The 22,640-nt window shown below is 34.7% G+C and overlaps 1 protein-coding gene across 2 annotated transcripts in view; it reads left to right on the top strand.

Annotated features, from left to right (window-relative positions):
• KLHL1 (kelch like family member 1) overlaps positions 1 to 22,640 on the top strand; it is a 223,834-nt gene that overhangs the window by 181,097 nt on the left and 20,097 nt on the right. For both annotated transcript variants that reach the window (XM_054381796.1, XM_054381787.1), the window contains 2 exons: positions 4,018 to 4,242; positions 21,131 to 21,293. In XM_054381796.1, the coding sequence (XP_054237771.1) occupies positions 4,018 to 4,242; positions 21,131 to 21,293 (388 nt within the window). The remainder of the gene's footprint in view (positions 1 to 4,017; positions 4,243 to 21,130; positions 21,294 to 22,640) is intronic.

Here is a 22,640-nt window from a genome sequence, read left to right as displayed (position 1 = left end):
GAAGTAAAGAAAAGAATCTATTACTTTGTTAGAAATAACCACCCAGTTTTCTTCTATAAAAGGTAGAAGTTTGTTGTGGTTTTGGTTTTTAATCTAATCTGTCCCAGTAATTCTCTGTATAGGACTGAAGGACAGACTAAACATAAAAATTGCCTTACATTGCAAACAATGTTGATACCATTTTCATTGCCTTTGTCTAGGCTAATTTTAAGGAATCATGGGCTATAGAGATGCAAGAGAAAACTAGTTCAGTTTAGACCAGAACAGCATCAGTGCAGTAGAGTGGTTTTTTTTTCATTAATTACATTTTTGGGTTTTTTTTCCTCCATGAGAATTACCCAATCAGAAACAATGATCCATATGTCATTGAACCAGATGTAATCTCATGACTTGAATTAGGGATGTCTTAATGCTCATTGAAAACTATTTTGTTTGTGTTCTTATAACACATTAAATTTGAGAAAGCACATTCAAAACGGTATTAATGTCTGCTGTGTCAGGTAAATTACCCTTTTTCAAGCTAAATAGAGAACTTCATGTAGTTCTGTTGTGAATGAAAGCTGGCAAGGAATTGTTAAGGAATTGTTAATTGTTCATGACTATATTTTTCATGGATAGTTGTTTATGTAAATAATATATGAATAATAAATTAAAATAAATACATGATGTAGTGTAAGATGCAGAAGATTGCAGTGGTCTTCTATTCACAAAATTCATTTTCACAACCTTAAATCAAACTATCATATATAAGGTTTTCTCTTACTGAAAGTTAATTGTTCCTAGGAAGATAAATTGATGGGCACAATCTCCATCCAAGATTGTGCAATCAGAGTCACAGGATAATTCAGGTTGGAAGTGACCTTAGGAGTCCTTAAGTCCAAAGCTGAGTCTTCTATAAGATCAGACCATATCCATTTGGGTCTTGAAAACCTTCAAGAATGAAGACTATCCAGTGTCTTTGGACAAATTGTTTGATTTGTTTGACTGTCTTCATGGTGAGGATATAACACCTATTTTTTTTAATTAATTTGTTTGTTTGTTTGTTTAGAAAGGCCCATATCCAATTGTATAATAAGACTGCCCCATGACATGTCTGATGTGTTAACAGAATAGGTGATGTTACGTCATTTTGTAGTTAGGGCTATAAGAAGAGATCACAGCTGCTTCACTATTTACTGCAGGAACAGGCAGAATAGATGTTTTCTGCATACTATTTTTTGTTTATGATTTGTTATGTACAGCTCTAGCTAGTGGATTGATTGAAATGTTCTGGCAAGTATTACCCAGTTTACAGCTTGCAGACTGGTCACTGATACTGAGAGTAACTAAAGTCAAGCAATGAGATTTTTAACTTGGCTCCACGTTTTTGAGAAAAGTCTAGGGAATGCAAAACTGATGTGAAATAATGCAGCTGACCTGAATGCAGTGATGACATATACTAAGAAGCAGCCTACTGTGACTCATGATTTCTGTAGGGAGTCTACTATCAAATAGAGTTAAGATGTTACTTTCACATTCTTCTCCATATGATCTTAGCATCCATGCAGAATCTGTGGGTATTCCAGTGCTGGGAACTGAGTTCAGTGGGGTGCATGAAAGAAAATTTAGCCAAAAAATAATGAAAGTATGCTTTTCTGCTCATTGACAACATATCCATAATATTTTATCCAATTCTGTCATCATTTCGTCACCCGTGGGATGATTTTAATCCAAGGACTATGGTAGTTTAAGTCTTCTGTTCTTTTCTACATTGCAATATTTTTGTTATTGCTGTGTATTATTATTACTATTATTATTAATAATAAGAATAAGAATAATAATGATAACAGTAATGATAATAATTTTTAAAGCATGTTACTGGATAAACAGAATTCAGGCACTCCAGGAACTGCTGGATTAAATGCTGAGTATGTAATTTAGTAAAACATTGTGGCAAACTGAGACTTGACCAATATTTGAAAATACGTGGCTGACCATAATTCAAAGATTATATTCATTGTTAGTAAAATTCTCTGAAATCAGAATGATAAAGTTTTTAAACTCTGCTCTTTACCATCGAAGTAGAAAGCATTGTGCTGTCTCAGCAGACTCACATGATACCATTCTAGCTTCTACTGTGAGCAGTTTCTACATACAAATATTTCAAGCATTAAACCATAACTTTATTAATGTGCATCATTATAATATGTCCTGCAGCACCACAAATCAAGTGTATTGTAATCTGTATTTTGGCTCTTTTGAACCTAAAGATAATCACAGAATCACAGAAACATTCAGCTTGGAAAAGACCCTCAGGATCACCAAGTCCAACCAGTAGCCATACCCTACAAAATTCACCCACTAAACCATATCCCCAAGCACCACATCCAAACGAATTTTAAACACATCCAGGGCTGGTGACTCAACCACCTCCCTGGGCAGCCCATTCCAATGCCTGACCACTCTTTCTGTGAAAAAAATTTTCCTAATATCCAGTCTAAACCTACCCAGTTGTAGCTTGAGGCCATTCCCTCTTGATCTATCGCTAATTACCTGTGAGAAGAGACCAGTACCAGCCTCTCATAACGTCCTTTCATTAGTGCATTTACAGAGCTCTTGCATTTTAAATTAGGGACAAAAAAATATGTCTCTCTTAATTGAATGCAAAAATGGTTTGATATATATTATGGCTTCATAAAACTAGTACAAGATTTATTATAACAAGTTGAACATTGTTGCTGCTCTGCTACACTTGGATACACATTGAATTTCAATTATATCTTTTTTATTTCAGTTAACAAAAATATTGTTTTCATGATGTTTGTTTCCACTCAGTTCATTGCTCTTCCTACAAGAACTGTTTCCCATGGAATTCTAACCTTTCATTATTACCCAAATATGTAGCTGGTAAAGCTTAGTAATTGTGTTGATTCTTTCAGTAGGGATTTTAAACTTTGGAAATAAAGCGTGTAAAACTAAAACTGGTTAATTATCAGATGAATTATCAAGTCCCTCTCTCTTAAGGATTAATTTAAACTCATCTGTCATGTGAAAATAAAAAACAAGTACTTTTGTTTTAAATAACGTTTCCTAGACTGATATTACAATTATTTAATTTTCTGGAATCTATTTAAGATAATTATACTTCCTTTATCTGCCTGTTTTAGTTAATAAACTCTTAATTTCTTGTCTTTGTATATTACATACAAGTTACTTTTAACAGCAGAGGCTTCTTAATGACTTTTTCATTATTAACTGTCAAGTTATACATAATAGTCTTTATAGCTTTTGAGTTCATCTGTGAAAGTAATTAAAATGAAAGAAGAAATTAGTTTCACAAGAAAATGGTTTTGACTGTATATAGAAACATTCTTTAAATATTTTACTTGAGACTGTAAGTACAACATTTTGTACTTCCATCAGAAACATGTCTGAAAAAAAGCTACACAAGTGCCTAAAATAAGAAATACAAAATGAACCCAGATTAAACTACAAGTTCTAGTCCTTGCTGAAGATATAATGTAATTTTATAGACTTCTTTTATGCTATAGGGAATATTGGAGTAAAACGGAACCTTATCTTAGGCTATTGAACTTTAACAAGAAAAACCAATATAAAATTAGAGCACACTGTCAGTCAGACTTGCCAATGCTTTGCTCTATAGGGGCCATTTAGGTTTTTCTTTCACTTTCTTTGGAGCACACATGCACATATGTATATATATACATACATATATATATATATGTATACATATACACACATATATATATGTATACATATATATACACACACATAATATATGCACACACATACACACATACACACACACACACACATATATATATATTTATATATATATGTATTTCAGGGGCTACTTTATCTAAAGAAATGAAATATTTGCCAAGATGTTGGAAATAATCAGAAAATAATGTTGAAGCTTTTATATTTTTGAGGGAAAAAAAAAACAACAAACAAAAAAACAAAAAGGAGAGCCAGTGCCCATTTTGTATACATTATCCTATTATTATATCTCATCAGGTGCTACAACTATTGAAAAGTATGATCTCAGAACAAATATATGGATTCAGGCTGGAGTGATGAACGGCAGGAGGCTTCAGTTTGGCGTTGCTGTCATCGATGACAAGCTGTTTGTCATTGGAGGCCGGGATGGCTTAAAGACATTAAACACTGTTGAATGTTACAATCCAAAGAGCAAGGCTTGGACTGTGTTACCACCAATGTCAACACACAGACATGGCTTAGGTAAGGAAAATCATGTTTTAAAAAGATTTTTCAGATATGTAGTGGTTTTGATTATATAGTTTGTAATGGAAAACTGAGTACTTGTAAACTATTGTAGCACTGTGAACAGTAGCAATAACTGATTCCAACTGATTCCATTGTTTTTGTTAGATCACTAAAAGTATACAGACAATTAGAGGGTTTTTTGGTTAGGTTTTGTTTGTTTGTTTGTTCATTTTTTATTCTTTAACAAAATAATACTGGGGAAAAGAAAAAAAAAAAAACAATAACCAAAATGAAAAAGAAAGGAACAGGGAAAGTAATTCTGAAACTCACACAAGTTAGTGACAAAATGCACTGATTTTGGAAAGGACATCTTTATTTGTCAAACAGTCAAGGTATTACTTATTTTTAATCAAAACATGTGTTTTCATTTATCTAGTATATCATGAAAGAAAGGCTATAAACTCTGTGCCAGTGATATATATACACTTTACAAAGTGTTTGCAGCAATATTTCCATCGTTACTGAGAGCATTTTTCCCACAGCCTGTTTTCAAATAAGTTGGGTTTGTTTTAGTTTGATTTTTTTAAATACCATTTTCCGTACAAGTATCAGCATTAACCAAGCACATTGTATGTCTCTTCTCTACTCAAGGAAATATATATTTGGTGTGGGGGAGATATTTTTAAATTAAACAAAAGACAGTTATGTTATTTCCTTGAAAAAAAAAAGTCAATTATGTATATCATGCATGTACACTAGAAAAAAAGCTCAGCTTTATTCATTTACATAAGTAATTTTATGTTTCAAGAACGATAGTTTTAATCTTGACTATAGAATGATGAGATTTTTTTTGCTTAAAGAAAGGAGTTTAGAATCTATAGGACATACTCACTACAATTTAACTTTCATAAAGCATAAGAAACAGAACTGCTCATCAGTCTGCTAAAATCGGTTGATGTGATATTACAACATCGTGAGAACCAGAAAAACAGAAATGGAAAGGTACACTAGGCAATGTCCATTCTCATGGTTTCAAATCTGCAGCAAGTCTTATAATGTACTACTGTGCCAGTATCTCACAAAATGAAGGTATTTTTTTCTCCCCCCCTCTTGCAACCTTTTGACACTTAGGATGTACATTTCTACAGTGGCTGGCGTAATGTTGGGTTTTTTTTTTCTGTTAAGCATGTCTTAAAACAACAAATAGTGATGAGAATCTATATCAAATGGCATCATGACACTAAATAGCCCTGTGATTTAAAATTGCTTCCTAAGTTTAAATTTAATTATACTGCTGTAGAAATACATACAAAGTCTTTTTAAACAATGTCCCAGAATTTTAGAGAAGCTGTTATTAGTTTCAGTGCTGTTCCCAAGGGTGCAAAAATACAACGAATTCAGCTGTAACAGAGGAAATTATTAATAAAACATTAGGGAATACCTGGTAGAAAAAAAAAAACTTTTCCTAGTGACATGAGAGATAGAGCCATGATTGAAAACCCTTTGCAGTCAGTCAAAAAAATACATGTTGTTCATAAATATTGAAGTTGTGACTGGAGAGAAACTGGTATGATTTCTGCAGGAGAAAAAATGCAACACACATAACATTTGACCACTTGTGAGTTTTTTGGGTTTGTGAGGAATCACTTTTGAATTTTTACGCTGCAGAATTTTCATCTGAATTTTTTTCTCAGAAATACCTACCATAAGGTTATTATTTTAGTAAATTCCCTTTGTAATAAGAAATTAATTTGCAATAAGAAATATGTTTACTTTGTTTTTAGACTTTCTTTTACTTCAGCTAAAAATTTCAGATGTAACTGAAGTCACAAGCAGGCAATATAATTCAATTTATTCTGTCTTCATATAATAATCAGTAGAACTATATTGTAGAAGTTGATATATGTAGAAATCAGAAATGAGAAAATGAAAACTGACAGATGTTGTAGTGAAAGTACATACTCCAGGAATCACAGAATAACAGAACATTAGGGGTTGGAAGGGACCTCAAAAGATCATCTAATCCAAACCTTCTGCCAGTGCAGGATCACCTAGAGCTGGTCACACAGGAATGCACACAGACAGGTTCTGCGTGTCACCAGAAAAGACTCCACAATCTCCCTGGGCAGCCCATTCCAGTGTTTTGTCATCCTCACAGTGAAAAAGTTTTTCCTTATATTCATATGGAATCTTCTGTACTTCAGCTTACATCCATTGCCCCTTGTCCTATCATTGGGCATCTCTGAGAAGAGCCTGGCTCCATTCTCATGACACTCACCCTTCACATATTTATAATCACTAATAAGGTTACCTCTCAGTCTCTTCCTCTCCAAGCTAAAGAGGTTCAGCTCCCTCAGCATTTCCTCAAAAGGGAGGTGTCCCACTCCCTTAATCATCTCTGTGGCTCTGTGCCAGACTGCTAGGCAGTTCCAGCACTGCCAATGGAAAAGGAAGAACAGCTATGGTAGCGGCAGTGATTGTAATAACTAGTACAAAAAAAATGAAAGGGTAGGCTGTGGGATTGAAAACTATTATTTCAACTAAAAGTGATTCTAATATGCCTGTCAAGAAGGCCATAAAACAGTATGTAGCATGAAAGAATAATAATAAGCTAGAAAAGCAATGAAAAGAACAAACAAAATACGATGAAGGTAAAACATAAGAAACAAAGACCACATCAAAACCCATATAGGCAAGGTAGAAAGACACTGAAAGAACAAAGAGGGGAAAAAATATAAAATACTTTGTAGATTATATATTCAACAAAGAAACAGGAAAAGTGGGTGCAGAATTGCTTAATTAAAAGACTTCATATGCTGCCTAAAGGGGAATGAGAGAGAGAGGAGACAGGGAATCAATTGTAAACTAATTTAAACTTTAGAATTTTGCCACTTGGAATTGTCTGAATGAAAATGCTATAAATGATATAAACATATCTATTGCTGATGGAAGAGCCTTAGGTTTAGCATGTAGGCCTGGGGTAAATAGAATTCATTCTGCCCAGAGAGAATTGTCCCAGAGTGCCTAAAGAGTTTATGAGTTTCCATTTACACAGCAGGTTATGGCTTCAACACATTGTTCTAAAACAGCTAAACAAAAATGTAACTGTGTTCTGAGGGACCTAGGGAGTATGCTTAAGGCTAGAGTGAAGAATGTGATTGTCATTAAAATGGTATGTTCAAGAATTAATATTTCAAAGACTTAAGCTCAAGAATCAGAAGTGGAAAGAAAATATGGGAAGTTATGGATTGTAGGATAAAATATTCCTGAATGTCTTTAATGTTGTTGACAAAAATATCAAATGGCATTACGTATAAAAGTCTATTTCTATATTTCATTCAAAGAGAATGGCCCACTCTGCTTCTTAGACCCAGCTTGATTTTCAACTTCCATAATTGCTTCTCTAGAATGCAACAGCAAAGGAAAAAATTAGCTGAGGGGAAAAAAAAGAAAAGATAGATAGCTTTGTAATTTTAAGCAGAAATGAAAAATAATAGTAGAAGACCATGGAGAAACTGAAGTATCAGTCATAAAGCTTAGAAGTTATGTTAAAGAGGGAATAGGTAAAATCAAAACTAACAATTTTAAAATAAGACTTTTTATTTATTTTGGCCAGAATCATAGACTTTTTTTTTTTTGATCCATAAATACCAATTGAAATATATATGATGTCTGTGTCTGTCACATTCTTCAAATGAAAACCTATTGCTCACAGGAAAAAAAATATTTGGTACTAGATGATTTTACTGATTTTTTCACTAAGTGCGCTTATATATATATATATATACATGCTTTTATATATATATTTAATTCCTTGTTAACTGTTAAGAATATGCTCACTTGTTCAATCTTTGTTTTTATCACTATTACACACTGTCTGAAAATATGCTAAATCAACATGTCATGGGACCATATTATAATTTCTTTCTTTATCAGAAATTGCTTATAGAGTTCATTCATGAGGAGTCATGATTCCTTCTGATGCATTTACAGAAGATTTTAATTATTAATAAAGAAAATCAAGAACGAAATTAAAATTGATTTAACTTTAACTTCACGTTTGCATGCATTCAGAACATCACAAAAATTTATGTTCTGCATAAATAATTTATCTTGGCTTTGCTTTTATTCTTACTACCTGGTAAACCTCAGAAGGAAAATACATGCAGAGACATTAATTAATCTAAGCCTATCTATCTTATAAATCATTACATTATAATGTTAAAGTATTTTAACTAGTTCTAAAACTATGTCATTGTTGTCTGTTTCAATGATTTAAAATTAATGAGGTGCTTTCCAAAGAATTTTTCAATTTAAAAAATATATTATTGATTATTAAATATTTTTTATGTATATGATAGCTTACATCATATTTAAACACTCTACAGTTCTAGACAACTAAGAATTTAAGATAGGATTCATCCCCATAAGTAGGAATATTTACAGCAGAATAGAACAAATGAGGCGACATATTCCCATATCCTTCTGCAGTAAGGACTTGGACACTGCATAACATTTTTTTTTATATATCAACATACTAAAATTCAGGTTCAGCTAGATTTGAGACTTTTCTACCAATTATTACTACAGCAAAAGCTCCAGTGTTAGCCTATGGAAAAAGAAAAAAATAAGTAATTTTTTTTGGTTTGTGGTTTTGGTTGGTTGTTTGTTGTTGGGTTTGGTGGTTTTTTGTTTGTTTGTTTGTTTGTGTTTTTTTAAGTCCAGGTTGCTTCTTTACAGGAACAGCTTTAATGTTGTTTTCCATGCCACCCAAATGCAAGAAAAACTGACAGAATCCAATTAAATATGAATAAAATTATTTTTTAGTGTAGATATATTAGGTAAATTATATCTTGGACTTGTTAACTTCAGAATTAACCTAGAATTCTTTATGGAAAATAATAATAATAAAAAGTAATTTATAACTCTGGTATGGCAAAGATAACTTGGATTCCACTAATAAGTTGCACTACAACTTTTAGAAAGAAATACAAGGGTGTGGCATTGGGCATTTATTCATATGTGTACATAGATTTTGAGAAATGCCAAAAATGTACATTCTTAACAAACTGTTTAAGATAAAAAACTAAAACAAAGGACATAGCAAAATTGTAGAAAAGCTATTTAAATACAATTAAAAATGTACAATTAATTTATTTACATGAAGTACATAGTATCTTAAATCTAGACGTAACATAGTAGGAAGCATGCATGGAACTATTTAACACTGGTAGAATTATTCCTTTTTAAAGTGGGCAAAAATTAAAATTATTAAAATCAATTTATTCTACATAATAAAAATTCTGCAAATGAATTGTCATGACTAAAATATTTTTATTCCTTTGCTTTCACCTGACGAAATAAAGAAAAAAGTCTTTTTTTTAACAATAAATTTCTAACATTTCATCAGATTTTTAAAATATGCCTTCAGTGGAAATAACAGGGAATGTTTCAGGTACTAGAGACCTTGATAGATCCATAATAGCATAACAGTACTTGATCACATTGCAACAAGTGAAGGAGAAACCAAAAGTAACACATGAGTTGATACCAGAAATTTATAATTAATATTTCATTGCAATAAAAATATGTGAATTGAAGATGCAGTTTATGAGGAGTTGGCAAGGCTCAGTGACAGAGCTTTAAACTAGATTTGAAGGGGGAAGGAGTTAGGAATCTCATGCTTGCCTGTGACAAACATTGGGACAGCTCACCAGAGGGAGAGGGATGCAGTGCTAGCAAGGGTTCTCATCTTGTTGCCCTGAGGCAAGCCAAGGATGAAGCACTGAGACACCCCAAGAGAATCAAGGGGGATTCACCTAAGAGGGTGACACAAGAGGCCAGCCCAGCTGAAGTGCCTCTATGTGAATGCCTGCAGCTTGGGCAATAAACAGCACGAATTAAGGGCGACCGCACTGCTAAGATGCTATGACATAGTGGCTATTACTGAAACTTGGTGGATTGATCCCCATGACTGGAATGTAGGCATAGATGGGTACAAGCTCTTTAGGAAGGACAGGCAGGGTAGGAGGGGAGGAGGTGTTGCTCTCTATATCAGTGACCAGCTGGAATCAGTGGAGATCCACCTGGGGAAAGATGATGAGCTGGTTGAGAGCATATGGGTGAACGTTAAAGGGAAGCCAGGGGAAGGAGATGTTACTACTACAGGCCACCTCACCAGCAGAACCAAGCAGATGAGGCCCTCCACAGGCAAATGGAAGTGGCTTCGCATTCTCAAGCCCTGGTCCTCATGGGGGATTTCAACCACCCTGACATCTGCTGGAGGGACAACACAGCTAGGTACCAGCATTCCATGATGTTCCTGGAATGCACAGATGACAGCTTCCTCCTCCAAATGGTAGAGGAACCAATGCTATGCTGGTCCTTATTCTCATCAATATGGAAGGGCTGGTGACCATTGTGAGGCTCAGGGATAACCTTGGCTGGAGTGACAATGAAGCAACAGAATTTAAGATCCTCAGGGCAACTAGGAGGATGTATCCCAAGCTTACAACCCTGGACTTTAGCCATGCAGTCTTTGATCACTTCAGGGATCTGCTGGCCAAAGTATCATAGCACAATGCCCTAGAGGGAAGAGGGGCCCAGGACAGCTGGTCAGTATTCAAGGATCACCTTCTCCGTGCCCAGGAGCAAAGTATACTCACAAAGAAGAAAGCAGGAAAGAATACTAGGAGACCTGCCTGGATGAGCAAGGAGCTCCTGGACACGCTGTCACACAAAAAGAAACTGTACAAGGAGTGGAAGAAAGGACAGCTAGAATGGGGGGCATATAAGGAAGCTGCCCAAGCAGGAAGAGACCTGGTTAGAAAAGCTAAACCTCAGTTAGAATTATACCTAGCCAGGGAGATCAAGGGGAACAGTAAAAATTTCTCGAAGTATATTAGTGGTAAAAAGAAGACTAGGGAAGGTGTGGGCCCCTGTGGTTTTTCCTTGAGCGTATCAAGGAGAGATACAGGAGAGCAGAACTACAACTGACAGATCAGTTGCGAGGAGGTGACCACTGCTGCAGGGGGGGTAAAACAGCCCAGATCTGCAGAGCCAGTGCCTCTTTATTCAGACATACACGAATATTAACAGTTCCACTTTCCCACAGCCTGCCTCATTAAGCCCACTGATTTAGCTTTATTTTGATAGGTGCTTTCTTCCCCAGTTGCCTTCCCATCCATTTCTAAGAGTCAGTACTTAATTATGGTTTACTCCCATCCTTTTCTCACATAGTTTGGAGAATAAATGGGTTCCTTTTCATTCTTTCTCCATTAGCTTGCAGGATAGCATCTTCTTTGTATGTACCACAATTACTGGGCTACAGAGTAGGCAAAAATGACAAATTCACCTCTTCCAAAAGAAATAAAAATAGGAGGGGTTGTTTTGTTTTGTGTTTGCTTGTTTGTTTGTTGGTGAGATTTTTGTTTGGTTGGTTTTGGGTTTGTTTTGTTTTGCTTAAATACTGTTGAGGTGAAATTACTTACCACAGACTATTTCTAAGAGTTACTGGGAAAGTTAGTGAGTCTCCTTCCTTCAGTATATATAGGAAAATAATTCCAATTGTTATGTATGTTGATTGTATGTGGAAAAAAATTCTATGTGGAGAGAAAAAAGTACAGATGTAAATAAACAGATGCATGAGTATCTTGGATTCCATTTTGAAGAACAGGGGAAATTCAAACCTGAAGTGTTCTTCTGGATGGGAGGAGAGATTAAAGGCAGGTGGAATGAAATGTCAGTGAAATGAGAATAGAATTATCTTTGAAACCAACAGACTGATCTTATGAGTGACTCATACTCAACTGGTATGATGAAACTGTGTTTATGATTAATGTGTTTTCCCAAAAGTGCTGTAAGTTATTGTGCACCAACTACTAGAAAGATATATTTTGTAGAATGTTTGCTACAGTGCCAAAAGCTAGAATATTTGCTATAGGAAACTTTTAAAGGTACTACTTTATTATATCATACTGACAACTGAGAATAGTGCAGTCATCAATACTAGCATGCATGTGTAATACTGACCAAATTCTACTGCAATAGGCAAAGTCATTCCACATCTCTAAATGCATGCAACTTAATTGCTGGATATTTAGATACATGATATGTTTGAATCACACTTACATCACACTTACAAGCTGCAAGTTTCATGTGTTTTACATGTCAAATCTCCAGCATGTTCTGCTCATGCCAGAAATATGAGGGTTGGTCTCTTCTCCCAAGCAACCAGCAGCAGAACGAGGGGCACAGTCTCAGGTTGTGCCAGGGGAAGTATAGGCTGGATATTAGGAGGAAGTTCTTCACAGAGAGAGTGATTGCCCATTGGAATGGGCTGCCCAGGGAGGTGGTGGAGTCACCATCCCTGAGATGTTCAAGAGAAGAGGCACTTAGTGCCATGGTCTAGTTGATTGGATAGGGCTGGGTGATAGCTTGGACTGGATGAGCTTGGAGGTCTCTTCCAACCTGGTGATTCTATGATTCTATGATTCTTTTGGACCTTGAAATACTGTCAGTCATGAAGAACACATTCATATATCATATATATCATGTGGTTCATGAGTACAAAGAAAAGTCCCCATGACTTTGTTATTTGCAGGAAAAAAAACACTTTCCACCTTTAATCTGTCCCTTCTTCATTTAGATTCTCATACAAAAGATTATTCACTAGCATTAATTTAACAGTATGACTAGAATGGAAAATTAAACAGCTTAAGGAGAAAAACTCTGTCCCAAAAAGTCAAGATCTAGTTGGTAATGTCTTGCTTTTCTGCAATGTTAAGTCTTTCTAGGTAGATCATCATCTCACAAGGCAGTGCTGTCCTGGAGACGTGTTCTCTCTCTCTATGTGGTGATTTCTGTGCACAGAAAAAGAGCAAACAAGAGCTCTGACAGAGCTGTGTTGTTTATCCTTTCTTTTATGCACTATTGACCAGTACAACGTACCTATATGTAGTTAAATTATTGTTATTTTATAATAACAATATCCCTGAAATCCCTGAGGAAATACATTATAGCTAGCTTTCACTGTCAACAGAGGATGTGAGCCTTTTAAAGTATTTTCTCTGCAATATCAATTTGCATGTATATTAGATTTTTGCTTTGATTTTTTTCTCCTAATTGTCAGGAACATATCAACGATTTTTTTTTTCTGAATTATTAAGTACTTTGACATTGTACATTGCACCCTTACTAAGTAGTAGATCATGACCCAATTCACTAAAGGGTTATAAATCATAACTACAACACTTATAATAATTTCTGAGTCTTGTTCTCCGGATAATAGTGTGACAGAGATGAGAATCTGGTGTCTCATCTGCAAAACCAAATGTAAATAAAAAGGTGGCAGGCAGATCTTCTATAAATTTGCATTATATTAACATGTCAATATATCTTCTGGCCCAAGAGGGCAGTGATATTTTTATAATTCCTTTAATCCACATTGATACCTGCCTCTGAATAAACATAAGAAGAGGTATTTTCAACAGTGTGTCACTGAATATTCACTAAGGAAGGTAGGTCAAGTCTAAATCTCCAATTTATCACATGCTAAATGCCAGCTTAGCCTATGGAAGACCTATATGCATCATCCAAGAATAATACTTGCATTTCACACCCACTTAAGGTAATGGTTCTCAAAATTAAATAGTAGGCTTAATTAAGTGATGCATAGTTAAAATAATTTGGACTGTACCATCATTACTTTTTTATGTTGATGCCAGTAGTATGGAATAAAAGTGGTTTACACCTTAGAGGGCATGAACAGAGTGAGGAAAAGCAGCAGTGTTTGTTGGAAACAATAGTCTAAGTATGCTTCCATGGAAGTGAGAAAGGAAACAGAAATTTACAGCTACCAGGAAACTCAAGAAATGCAGAGTTTAAAATAATGAAGTCTGGGTGTTACTTAATCAAGTTTAATACTCAGTTAACAAGTCACAGATTTAATTGTCTCCTCACCTTCAGTGTCATGATACAGCATATGTCTGCTGTCTTCATAAAAGATAATTTTCTTATTAAAAAAAAATAGTTGTTGGATACAGGTTTATCCTTTCCAGTTAAAATTCTGCCTCTATAAATATCAAAATGCAGAGGCTACAGTAAAGCTAACAGCATAGATATTTTTTCATTGTTATTTTGTGTCCAAAAGTGTCAGTGTGAAATTCTATTTCCTGTTATTTTATAAAAACTGATACTTAAAAAAAAAAAAATCCCCTTTGCAAAATTAGGTCTGTCTTGCATATAAGGAAAGATAGAGTTAGAAATGTGATACCCAGTGTCCCGTTATTTTGTAGCATCACGGAAAAGCAATTTATAAATCTCATTCCAATCTCCAAGTATCAATAATTGAAACTGTACAGATCTCAGCAACTAATTAGACATAATAGGATTTTTGCTGCATAGCTTTGTGAAGAAAATCAAAAGGAAACTTCCTGCTATTGCACACTGGTCAATATTCATTTTTAGGTCTCATTTAGGTAAAAAATAACACTGTTTTCTTTTGTAATCCCTAAGTCTAAATGCTTAGGTGAATGATTTTCCAGCCGAAGAAAAATGTTATTCTTGGTATGTTGTAACACGGTGCTGCAACGTATCCTTCTTTCTTATACATTCCTGTATGTACAACTTGACTGCAGAGTTTATTTTAGTGTTTTCAATAATGTTTTTAGAACCTGCCCATTTCATATTGTACTGATGAACAGCAATATGTCAAAATACAATTTAGGTGTTAGACACTTCTTAACCAAGACTATACACATTCCCCCAAAATCATCTTTATTTCAGGAAATGAAGTTTAATAGGTAATGACTTCTGTATGACTGAATAAATAACAAACATTGAGTTATTAAGCTTGTAATCATTTTCAGGGAAACAGTAAGATTTCTTTTTGTAGCGTACTTACTGCACCTAACTATTCAATATATTATGGAAAACTTAGCTCCTCTTAAAAAAAACAGTTGTTTGCTTTCCTAAAAGAAATCCTCATAGTTGGGTTACTAGTCTCAGTTGTCCAGGGACTGTATGAGAACATGCAAAGTGAAAGTACTCAGAATGTCATGAAACTTGAAAGTAATTCAATAAAAGATGGATAAGATAAATTAGTCCCTCAATGTCAGAGTGATTATTTTCTACAATTTAAAAAAAAATCCCATTCCATGAATTTCCAGTTTCTTTATTGAGACAGATAATAATCTTGATTATTTTTAATTTAATTCTGTAACAATAAAAGCCTCCCTTTGTAGATGCACTAGTGTCACGCAGAACATTAAGCCCAAGAGATTTTTTTTTGTTTGTGTGCCTTAAAGTAGTTTTCTCGATTTGTTAAAAAGTACTTGAAAGAAGAAAAGCTGTCAGGGACTTGTTTGCTTTCTCTTTGCAAACAGTCCTGAATGAGCTAATGGCATTATTCTTGCATAGATTTTGCTTCAAGACCAGGAGACTTCCAAGTGTCAGCTGGAAATTATTTTCTCATTTAGGAACAGGAAAATCCCATTCTATATAATATGCTTTAATAAAAGCATTGTCTTCATTCTGCTTGTAAGTCTAGATGAATGTTTATTATCCAGTGGATATAGAATACAAAACCAACGAAATTATGTGCCCTTAAATCACTTTATTGTAGGACAATTATAGTGAACTTCAGACCTTCTAACACAGTGTTCAGTATCTTGACTACAAAAAAGATGAAAAATCTTGTCTCAAGACAAAGCAGAAATGGGCTGCACCATAGAGAAAAAAAAAATCCTAACATATTAAATGTGAGAACCTAGAAAAAGAAGAGAAAAAAAACCACATTTCATTAACAACAAGTTACTAATGGGGATTGTCTGCTTATGTTTCTTGGGTTTTAGCTTTGAGCTTGTTCTCTTTATCTGCCTTTTCAGTCACACAGACATAATGTCTGAGATACATAGGAAGTGATTTTTTTTCCACTTCCAAAACTATATATACATCATTTTATATTGCTACTAACAAATATTTAATACCATTCTAATAGCAAGGAGAGAGTGAAAGCCTTTTATTGGCATTGAAACACAGAAGTAATAGCCCTTACCGATTTGATTTGATTTAAATAATCATAGTTATTTCATAAAATTCTTATTCCTATGATTGAAGCTATTTTATGCGTGTTTCATAAAGCAATTTATTTGTTGTTTAAAGGAATGATTGCATATAACAGGGAACTGACAGCTTTATCAACCATTCAGCTCTACTTTCCAAAGTTCTAACTACAGCTATAAATGCCTATCCTATTAATAACCAAAATCTGTATATATTCAGTAAACTCTGCAAGAGCTGGGCAGTAGCAATGACCCGAGAAGACAATGTTTTGAGAGTAGATTATTCACAGTTTGCCTGATCTAAAGGAACTACGTCTTGAAAATATGATTTTCACTGCTTCCAGAATATCACAAAATCAAGAGTTACTTGATTCACCAGGATTGTAAGGTACATAAGTATACACCTTGCAATAATGTGAGGAAAATACCATGGAGTTGTAGAAAAGTGTTAATGGTGTGTTATTGAAGACAGCTTCTGTGAATTCTGGTAAGTGACACGAAGTTATGTTGGCAGTGAGAATACCAAATCTACCAGAATCATCTGTGGAGGACTGGCAGAGCAAATCTGACATAGTTCTATCCATCTGTAATCGAGAACTGTTTCTGGAAGAAACTATTCTCAAAACAGCATCCAGGTGTTTTTCTGCAATGGAAACTATTTGATTTGCCTTGGCTCTCTGGAAAGAGGTATGATTAGAAAACGAAGCAAGAGTATTCAACCAGTTTGCTTTTATTTGAGAGCTAAATCACCAAAAAGTCTCTGATATATCATAACAGAGTGATGATTTTTCAGTAGATGACTTTCTGTCCTCCTACACCTCTGCTATTGAATCTGTTAAGCAACAGATGACGAATGGATGGAATATAGTGTGGCTTTCTAGTTGTCAGCCCACTGGAGTGGGAAGGACAGTGCATGAATGAAGAGTAGAAAATAAACAATGGATTTACTGTTAAACAAGAAAGAAAAAACATATTACACAATTAGATTTACCCAAAGGCCTAGCTGGTTTTCCCACAGAGATGAGTGTCCCAAAAAGCATCTCCCTATGTCATGATATTTTAAATTATGTGCAAAATCTTACATTGCTGTCGTTTCAACCTGTCATCAATAGACCTCCTCCAATGATGAGTTTGACAAGTTTGTTTAGCCCTACCTTCAGATTTGTTAACTTGGGAAGAGAAGTCAAATCCTATCCATAAAAAAATGTTGAAAGACACAGTTTGTGCCAAAGGCAGAGACTGTAATATCCATGATCAAATTTTGCAAAGTTATGTGGACTCATAGATTTTGTGGCCTGAAGTTACTGCTATGCTCATGTAGACTGACTTTCTGCAGGAGAGATGCAGAATTTCTTCTTGTCACTTTTGCCCTGAGGGCATTCCATCTCAAGGAGCCTGAGGATGTCTGTTCAAAACTGTATCAGGTAGATAGAAAAACTTCAAGCAACAACAAAACTGGCACATTCCTAAATTCATAGTACCAATAAACCCTTATCATAATTGGTTAAAATATAGAATATTATTCTTAGGCTTCATTTAACAGGTTAATAGTTCCAGTAATTAGATCTTATGATTCTTCTTACAGTTTGACTCTTAATCATGCTATCTTTTCTTTATGCAGGTCCTTAAATAGTATGACTGGATTAAGTCTTGGAAAAAACTATTTTGATAAACCCCTGTGTTGGGTTTGTGTTCTGATAGTGGAGGATGGGTCTACTGGTGTGAGCTGGGCTCCTGTAAGAAACTTCAAGAAGCTCCCTTGGCTCTAAGTTGGACCTACCTCTGGCCAAAACCAAGCCAGACAGTGCTTTTGCGCTTATGTATTTAAGAGGGCAAAAGCTATTGGGAAGGTTCCTTTGTTTCAGGAGCTTTTTTTGTGTTGGAGAGGTGTGGGACGTGAAAGAGACAACCATACTGACACCATAGAGAGGTCAATGAGGTAGGAGTGGGGGAGGTGAGCTAAAGTAGCCATTTTTCTCACCCATGGCGAGTTGGCAGGCCCTTACAGTCCTTGGAGATCTGTGGTGGAGAAGAATCCCATCTGCAATGCCATCTGCCAATGCAAGACCCCCACACGGAGCTGGACACTGCTCTCAAAGTACTCTATGACTGTGAGAAAGGTTTGTGCTGGATCACTAGGAGCCTTCTTTCATCCTTTCCTGAACAGCTCAACTCTTGCAGCTGTAAGGTCACCTCAGAGCCTTGTTTCCTGCTCCTTTCCTGAACAGCCCCAGCCTGTCCTCATAAAGGAGGTGCTCTAGCCCTCTGATCATCTTCATGGCCCTCTTCTGGACCCACTCCAGCAGTTCAATGTCGTTATGCTGGGAGCACCAGAACTCAATGCATTACTCCCGGTGGGGTCTCACAAGAGGATGAGAAGTTGCTCATTAAGATCAGACAAGTTCAGAGGATACTCTAATGAACTGTAGAAGCCAGTTAAATTCACAGCACTACAGCAAGGGATAGGTGCTAAGTAAAAAAAAAATTGGGGAAAATTCTGAAGGAATTATGCATCTCACAGAGTTCTACATGCACTTTATAGATGCAGTAAAGTTCTCATTATACAGAAGTCATTGAAGACGGTTTTCTGTATAAAGCCCAATGAAAGAGTATGGCAGAAAATACAAAGAGAAAATGTGTTATATTAATGCAATGACATTACTGGGGGGGGGGGGGGAGGGGAAAGTGTGCATTAAAAGAAAAGGAAAAAAAAAAGCTGCAACTAAAAAATCCATTAAAATGAAGGAAGAACAATATTTTAAATAAGGGGAAAGCAATTTTTCTACCAAACGTGAATGAAATAATTGAGAAGACAATATACAGCAGGAACAAAGTGAGACTAAAACTCCAATATGAAAGGACATGTCAAAAAGCATGAAATTGTGAATAAGATAGAGTAAATTGAGGGTGTCATCTTTATGTTGTATTGAAAGCAGAAATAAGCAAGCTGAGGAAGTAAAAGGTGGAAATTTCAAGACATGAGATGTGTTTTGACATGCATCATAGTTTTGCTGTGAAATTCATGGCATAATAATACATAATAATACTCTGCTTATATGAGAAGGTTAGAGTTTGTTATCTAGACACCAATTATATGTGCACGCATTTGTACAGAAACATTCACGTACCTAAAGCTTTCTTTGAATATGGTTAATTTTTAATCCAAACAATTCTATTTTCTATTTGGCTTTGCATTAAGTGAAGTGTATATACAATGAAAAGCTAAAGAGTACAGTGTTATAACAAATTGTAGCAAATATGGTTTTGACAATGCAAAAACCAACAAACACACACAACTGCAGGTACTATCTCCTGATTTTCTGTGTGAACACTGACACATCTTCCCAGAAGTTCGCTACTGGTTGCATTCTGAAAAATAGACATTGAGCTATATAGGTCATGAATTCAATTTAATATCCACTTCAATATTCTGCAAAAATATAGCTGAACCTTATGATTGAGTAAGAGCATTTAGAAGCAAGACTCTTCATACAACAAGAAACTGGAAAATGAGTTCACAGAAGGTTCTACAGACAAAGATGACGCTCAGACTTTATAAGAATGAAAAATTCAGTAAGGGTTAGTAGGATTTTTAAATTATTTTCTGAAGTTAAATAACAAATAAAAGTAAGGGTTAGTAGGATTTTTAAATTATTTTCTGAAGTTAAATAACAAATAAACAAACTCCCAAACCAGTATTCAAAGTGTAGGAACATTTCTGTGACCACTGAAATGAGACTTATTCAAAGTCATTGATAAATATTATTTTAAAATCAAATTAAGGTTTGAATGAATGACGTCTCTGAAATAGAACAAAACAGAGAAAATGGAAACATTACATTGTTTTAAATTAAAGATAGGCATTTCTGCAAGAAAAACAAACACCTTTCTCTGAAACTTTAGCAAGTTACTGTTTTCTGGCTTTTTGATGAGTTCAGGTCATGTGAAATGGAGTGAAAGAAAAGCACTCCACATAGGAGGACTTAGGAATAGGATTGGATTTAGCCTGAGATTTTTCAGAATGATGCTCATGGATTCATAAGATGGAATTACTGAGCTCACTGTATTGTAACAAAGGGTGCTTAGCATTAACTTGTCTTCCACAGCCTTCTAATCTTAACATACTGTGAGATAGAGAATTCATCAGTTCCTTTAAATGGGTAACTAACAGTTCTCATAATTAAAAATTTGACTCTTATCTGTGATTCTTATTTTCTTATAATTTCTCTTTTTTTTTTTTTTTTGGATAAAGTAAATTGATGAAGCAGCCGTAAACTACTTGCTTGAGCCTTCGAAAATGTTTTTTGATTCTGTACCAGACCACCAAGCTTCCTATGAGTGAAAATTCTTATATTTTATTCTACATAACTGACAAAAATTCTGAAAACATCAAACTTCTTTCCCTTCCCTGTGGAAACCTGGTAGAAGTAATTCCTTTCAGTAAAATGCCCCTCAGGTTGCATTTAGTGAAATTCCTCTTAGGTTGACAATAACTTGAGATCTATCAGGTATCCCACCCATAATTTATTTATCATGTGATTTGCTGATATTCTAAAGAGCAAATTAATGAGCAGAATGTTATGAGATACTAAGTTAAACAATATACAGAAATTATTGACAGGTTATTATGTTTGTTTGACAAGACCTGTTTTTCAGAAAGCCATGTGGAGTGTCATTAATTTTATTCCTGTTTGTTAGTCCTTGATTAATTAGATTTCAAATTGGTGTTCTCATTTTCACTTTGGACATGTAAGTTCATTTGTTAGCTGTGTTTTGGATTTTTTTAACCATTGATAGAAAAGGTCTACTTTTATCTTCTCTCTCTCTCTGCTCCATTTTAGGAGTTACAGTGCTTGAAGGGCCTATTTATGCAGTGGGAGGACATGATGGTTGGAGTTACTTGAATACAGTTGAGAGATGGGACCCTCAAAGTCAGCAGTGGACATTTGTGGCAAGTATGTCAATTGCCAGAAGCACTGTTGGAGTAGCAGCATTAAATGGCAAGTGAGTAGGGTATTCTTACATGGTTGAAACACATTTCCTGGAGGCATGAATAACTGTGGCACACAGCAGTAAATAATTTTCAGCATACTGAAATAGAGGATATCTTTCAAAAAAATGTAGATGCAGTTGTGCTCACCCTCCTATATCTCATGGCTTTTATATTTATTTGAAATAAGTAATTTATATTTTTCTATATTATTTTTGTTTTTTATTATTAACATCCAATACTTGAGAATATAGATGTGAGATTTCAGCGTGTATGGTATAAATCACTTCAGGACAAAATATCAGTTGACTTGTCTAACTTTTATATATTCTAGTTAACCAACTGAGTTCATGACTCTAATATAGCCACATACCCAATGATAAGGTTTGTTGTATATGCATTTTGTACCTTCCTTCAACCAAACACTGACCCATGAAACCTTTGTCTGACAGTGACTACATTCACACAGCAAGCAAGCAGAAATGTGATTCTTGACAAAACAATCTGACTACATTAAACTTTTAATTCTAATTGTGTTCAAATCTTATGTTGCTCTTTTGTAACTTTCACTTTTTAAAATTTGAATGTGACACATTAAAACTCATTTTATAGTAATGTAGTATCATTTATTACTTGTTGCTTAGAACTTTTAAAATACTTTTAGCTATGTGGCTAAAAAGAATATAGTGTGAACTGTAATAATTTAGAGGTGGGGGGGAAATTCACATCTAACTTCAGTTACTTTTGTACAGAGATCTATAGCTGTCTCAGTCACCCTAAGGTCACCTTACGAAAAATGACAGGAATATATACTTTTAGGATATAATTTGGCTTACTTATTTTATACATTTATGTTAGGACAGCATGAATTGTCCTATTAGGTGCTCATTTTTCATATTCTGACTTAGATGTGTTTGATATTTAAGCAGGGAAGATGAATCCCACTGGTGACAACAGAATGTAAACAAAGAGAAGGCAGTAAATAATCTCTTGGGGCTGGTGGACACAATGGAATGATGGTTTCCTCATACGTTATTGCTACTGAAAAGTGAAGAAAGGATGAGAAATCACTGCACATGTGGGATGGAATGAGAGTAAATGTTGAGGACATATGAAAAATGATTAATAAATGTTAGGATAAAAAGTATATAGAGGGAAAAGTGGACTTATTTAGGCTTCTGTGGTAGAATATGATAGTGCATAAGTCAACAAACCATTATATTATGCCCACCTCATTTCTTCCAATTGCAAATAATTGTTTTGTTTATACAGTGGGAATATCTCTCTAAAATCCTTTTTATTACTAGGTTCTGTTTATCATGCTTAAGATACAGGCTTGAGATAAGTAGGGTGAATTGAAC

This window comes from Indicator indicator, chromosome 1 (assembly GCF_027791375.1).
Source record: "Indicator indicator isolate 239-I01 chromosome 1, UM_Iind_1.1, whole genome shotgun sequence".
Lineage (NCBI taxonomy): Eukaryota > Metazoa > Chordata > Aves > Piciformes > Indicatoridae > Indicator > Indicator indicator.
This window is presented reverse-complemented; position numbering and strand designations above follow the sequence as displayed.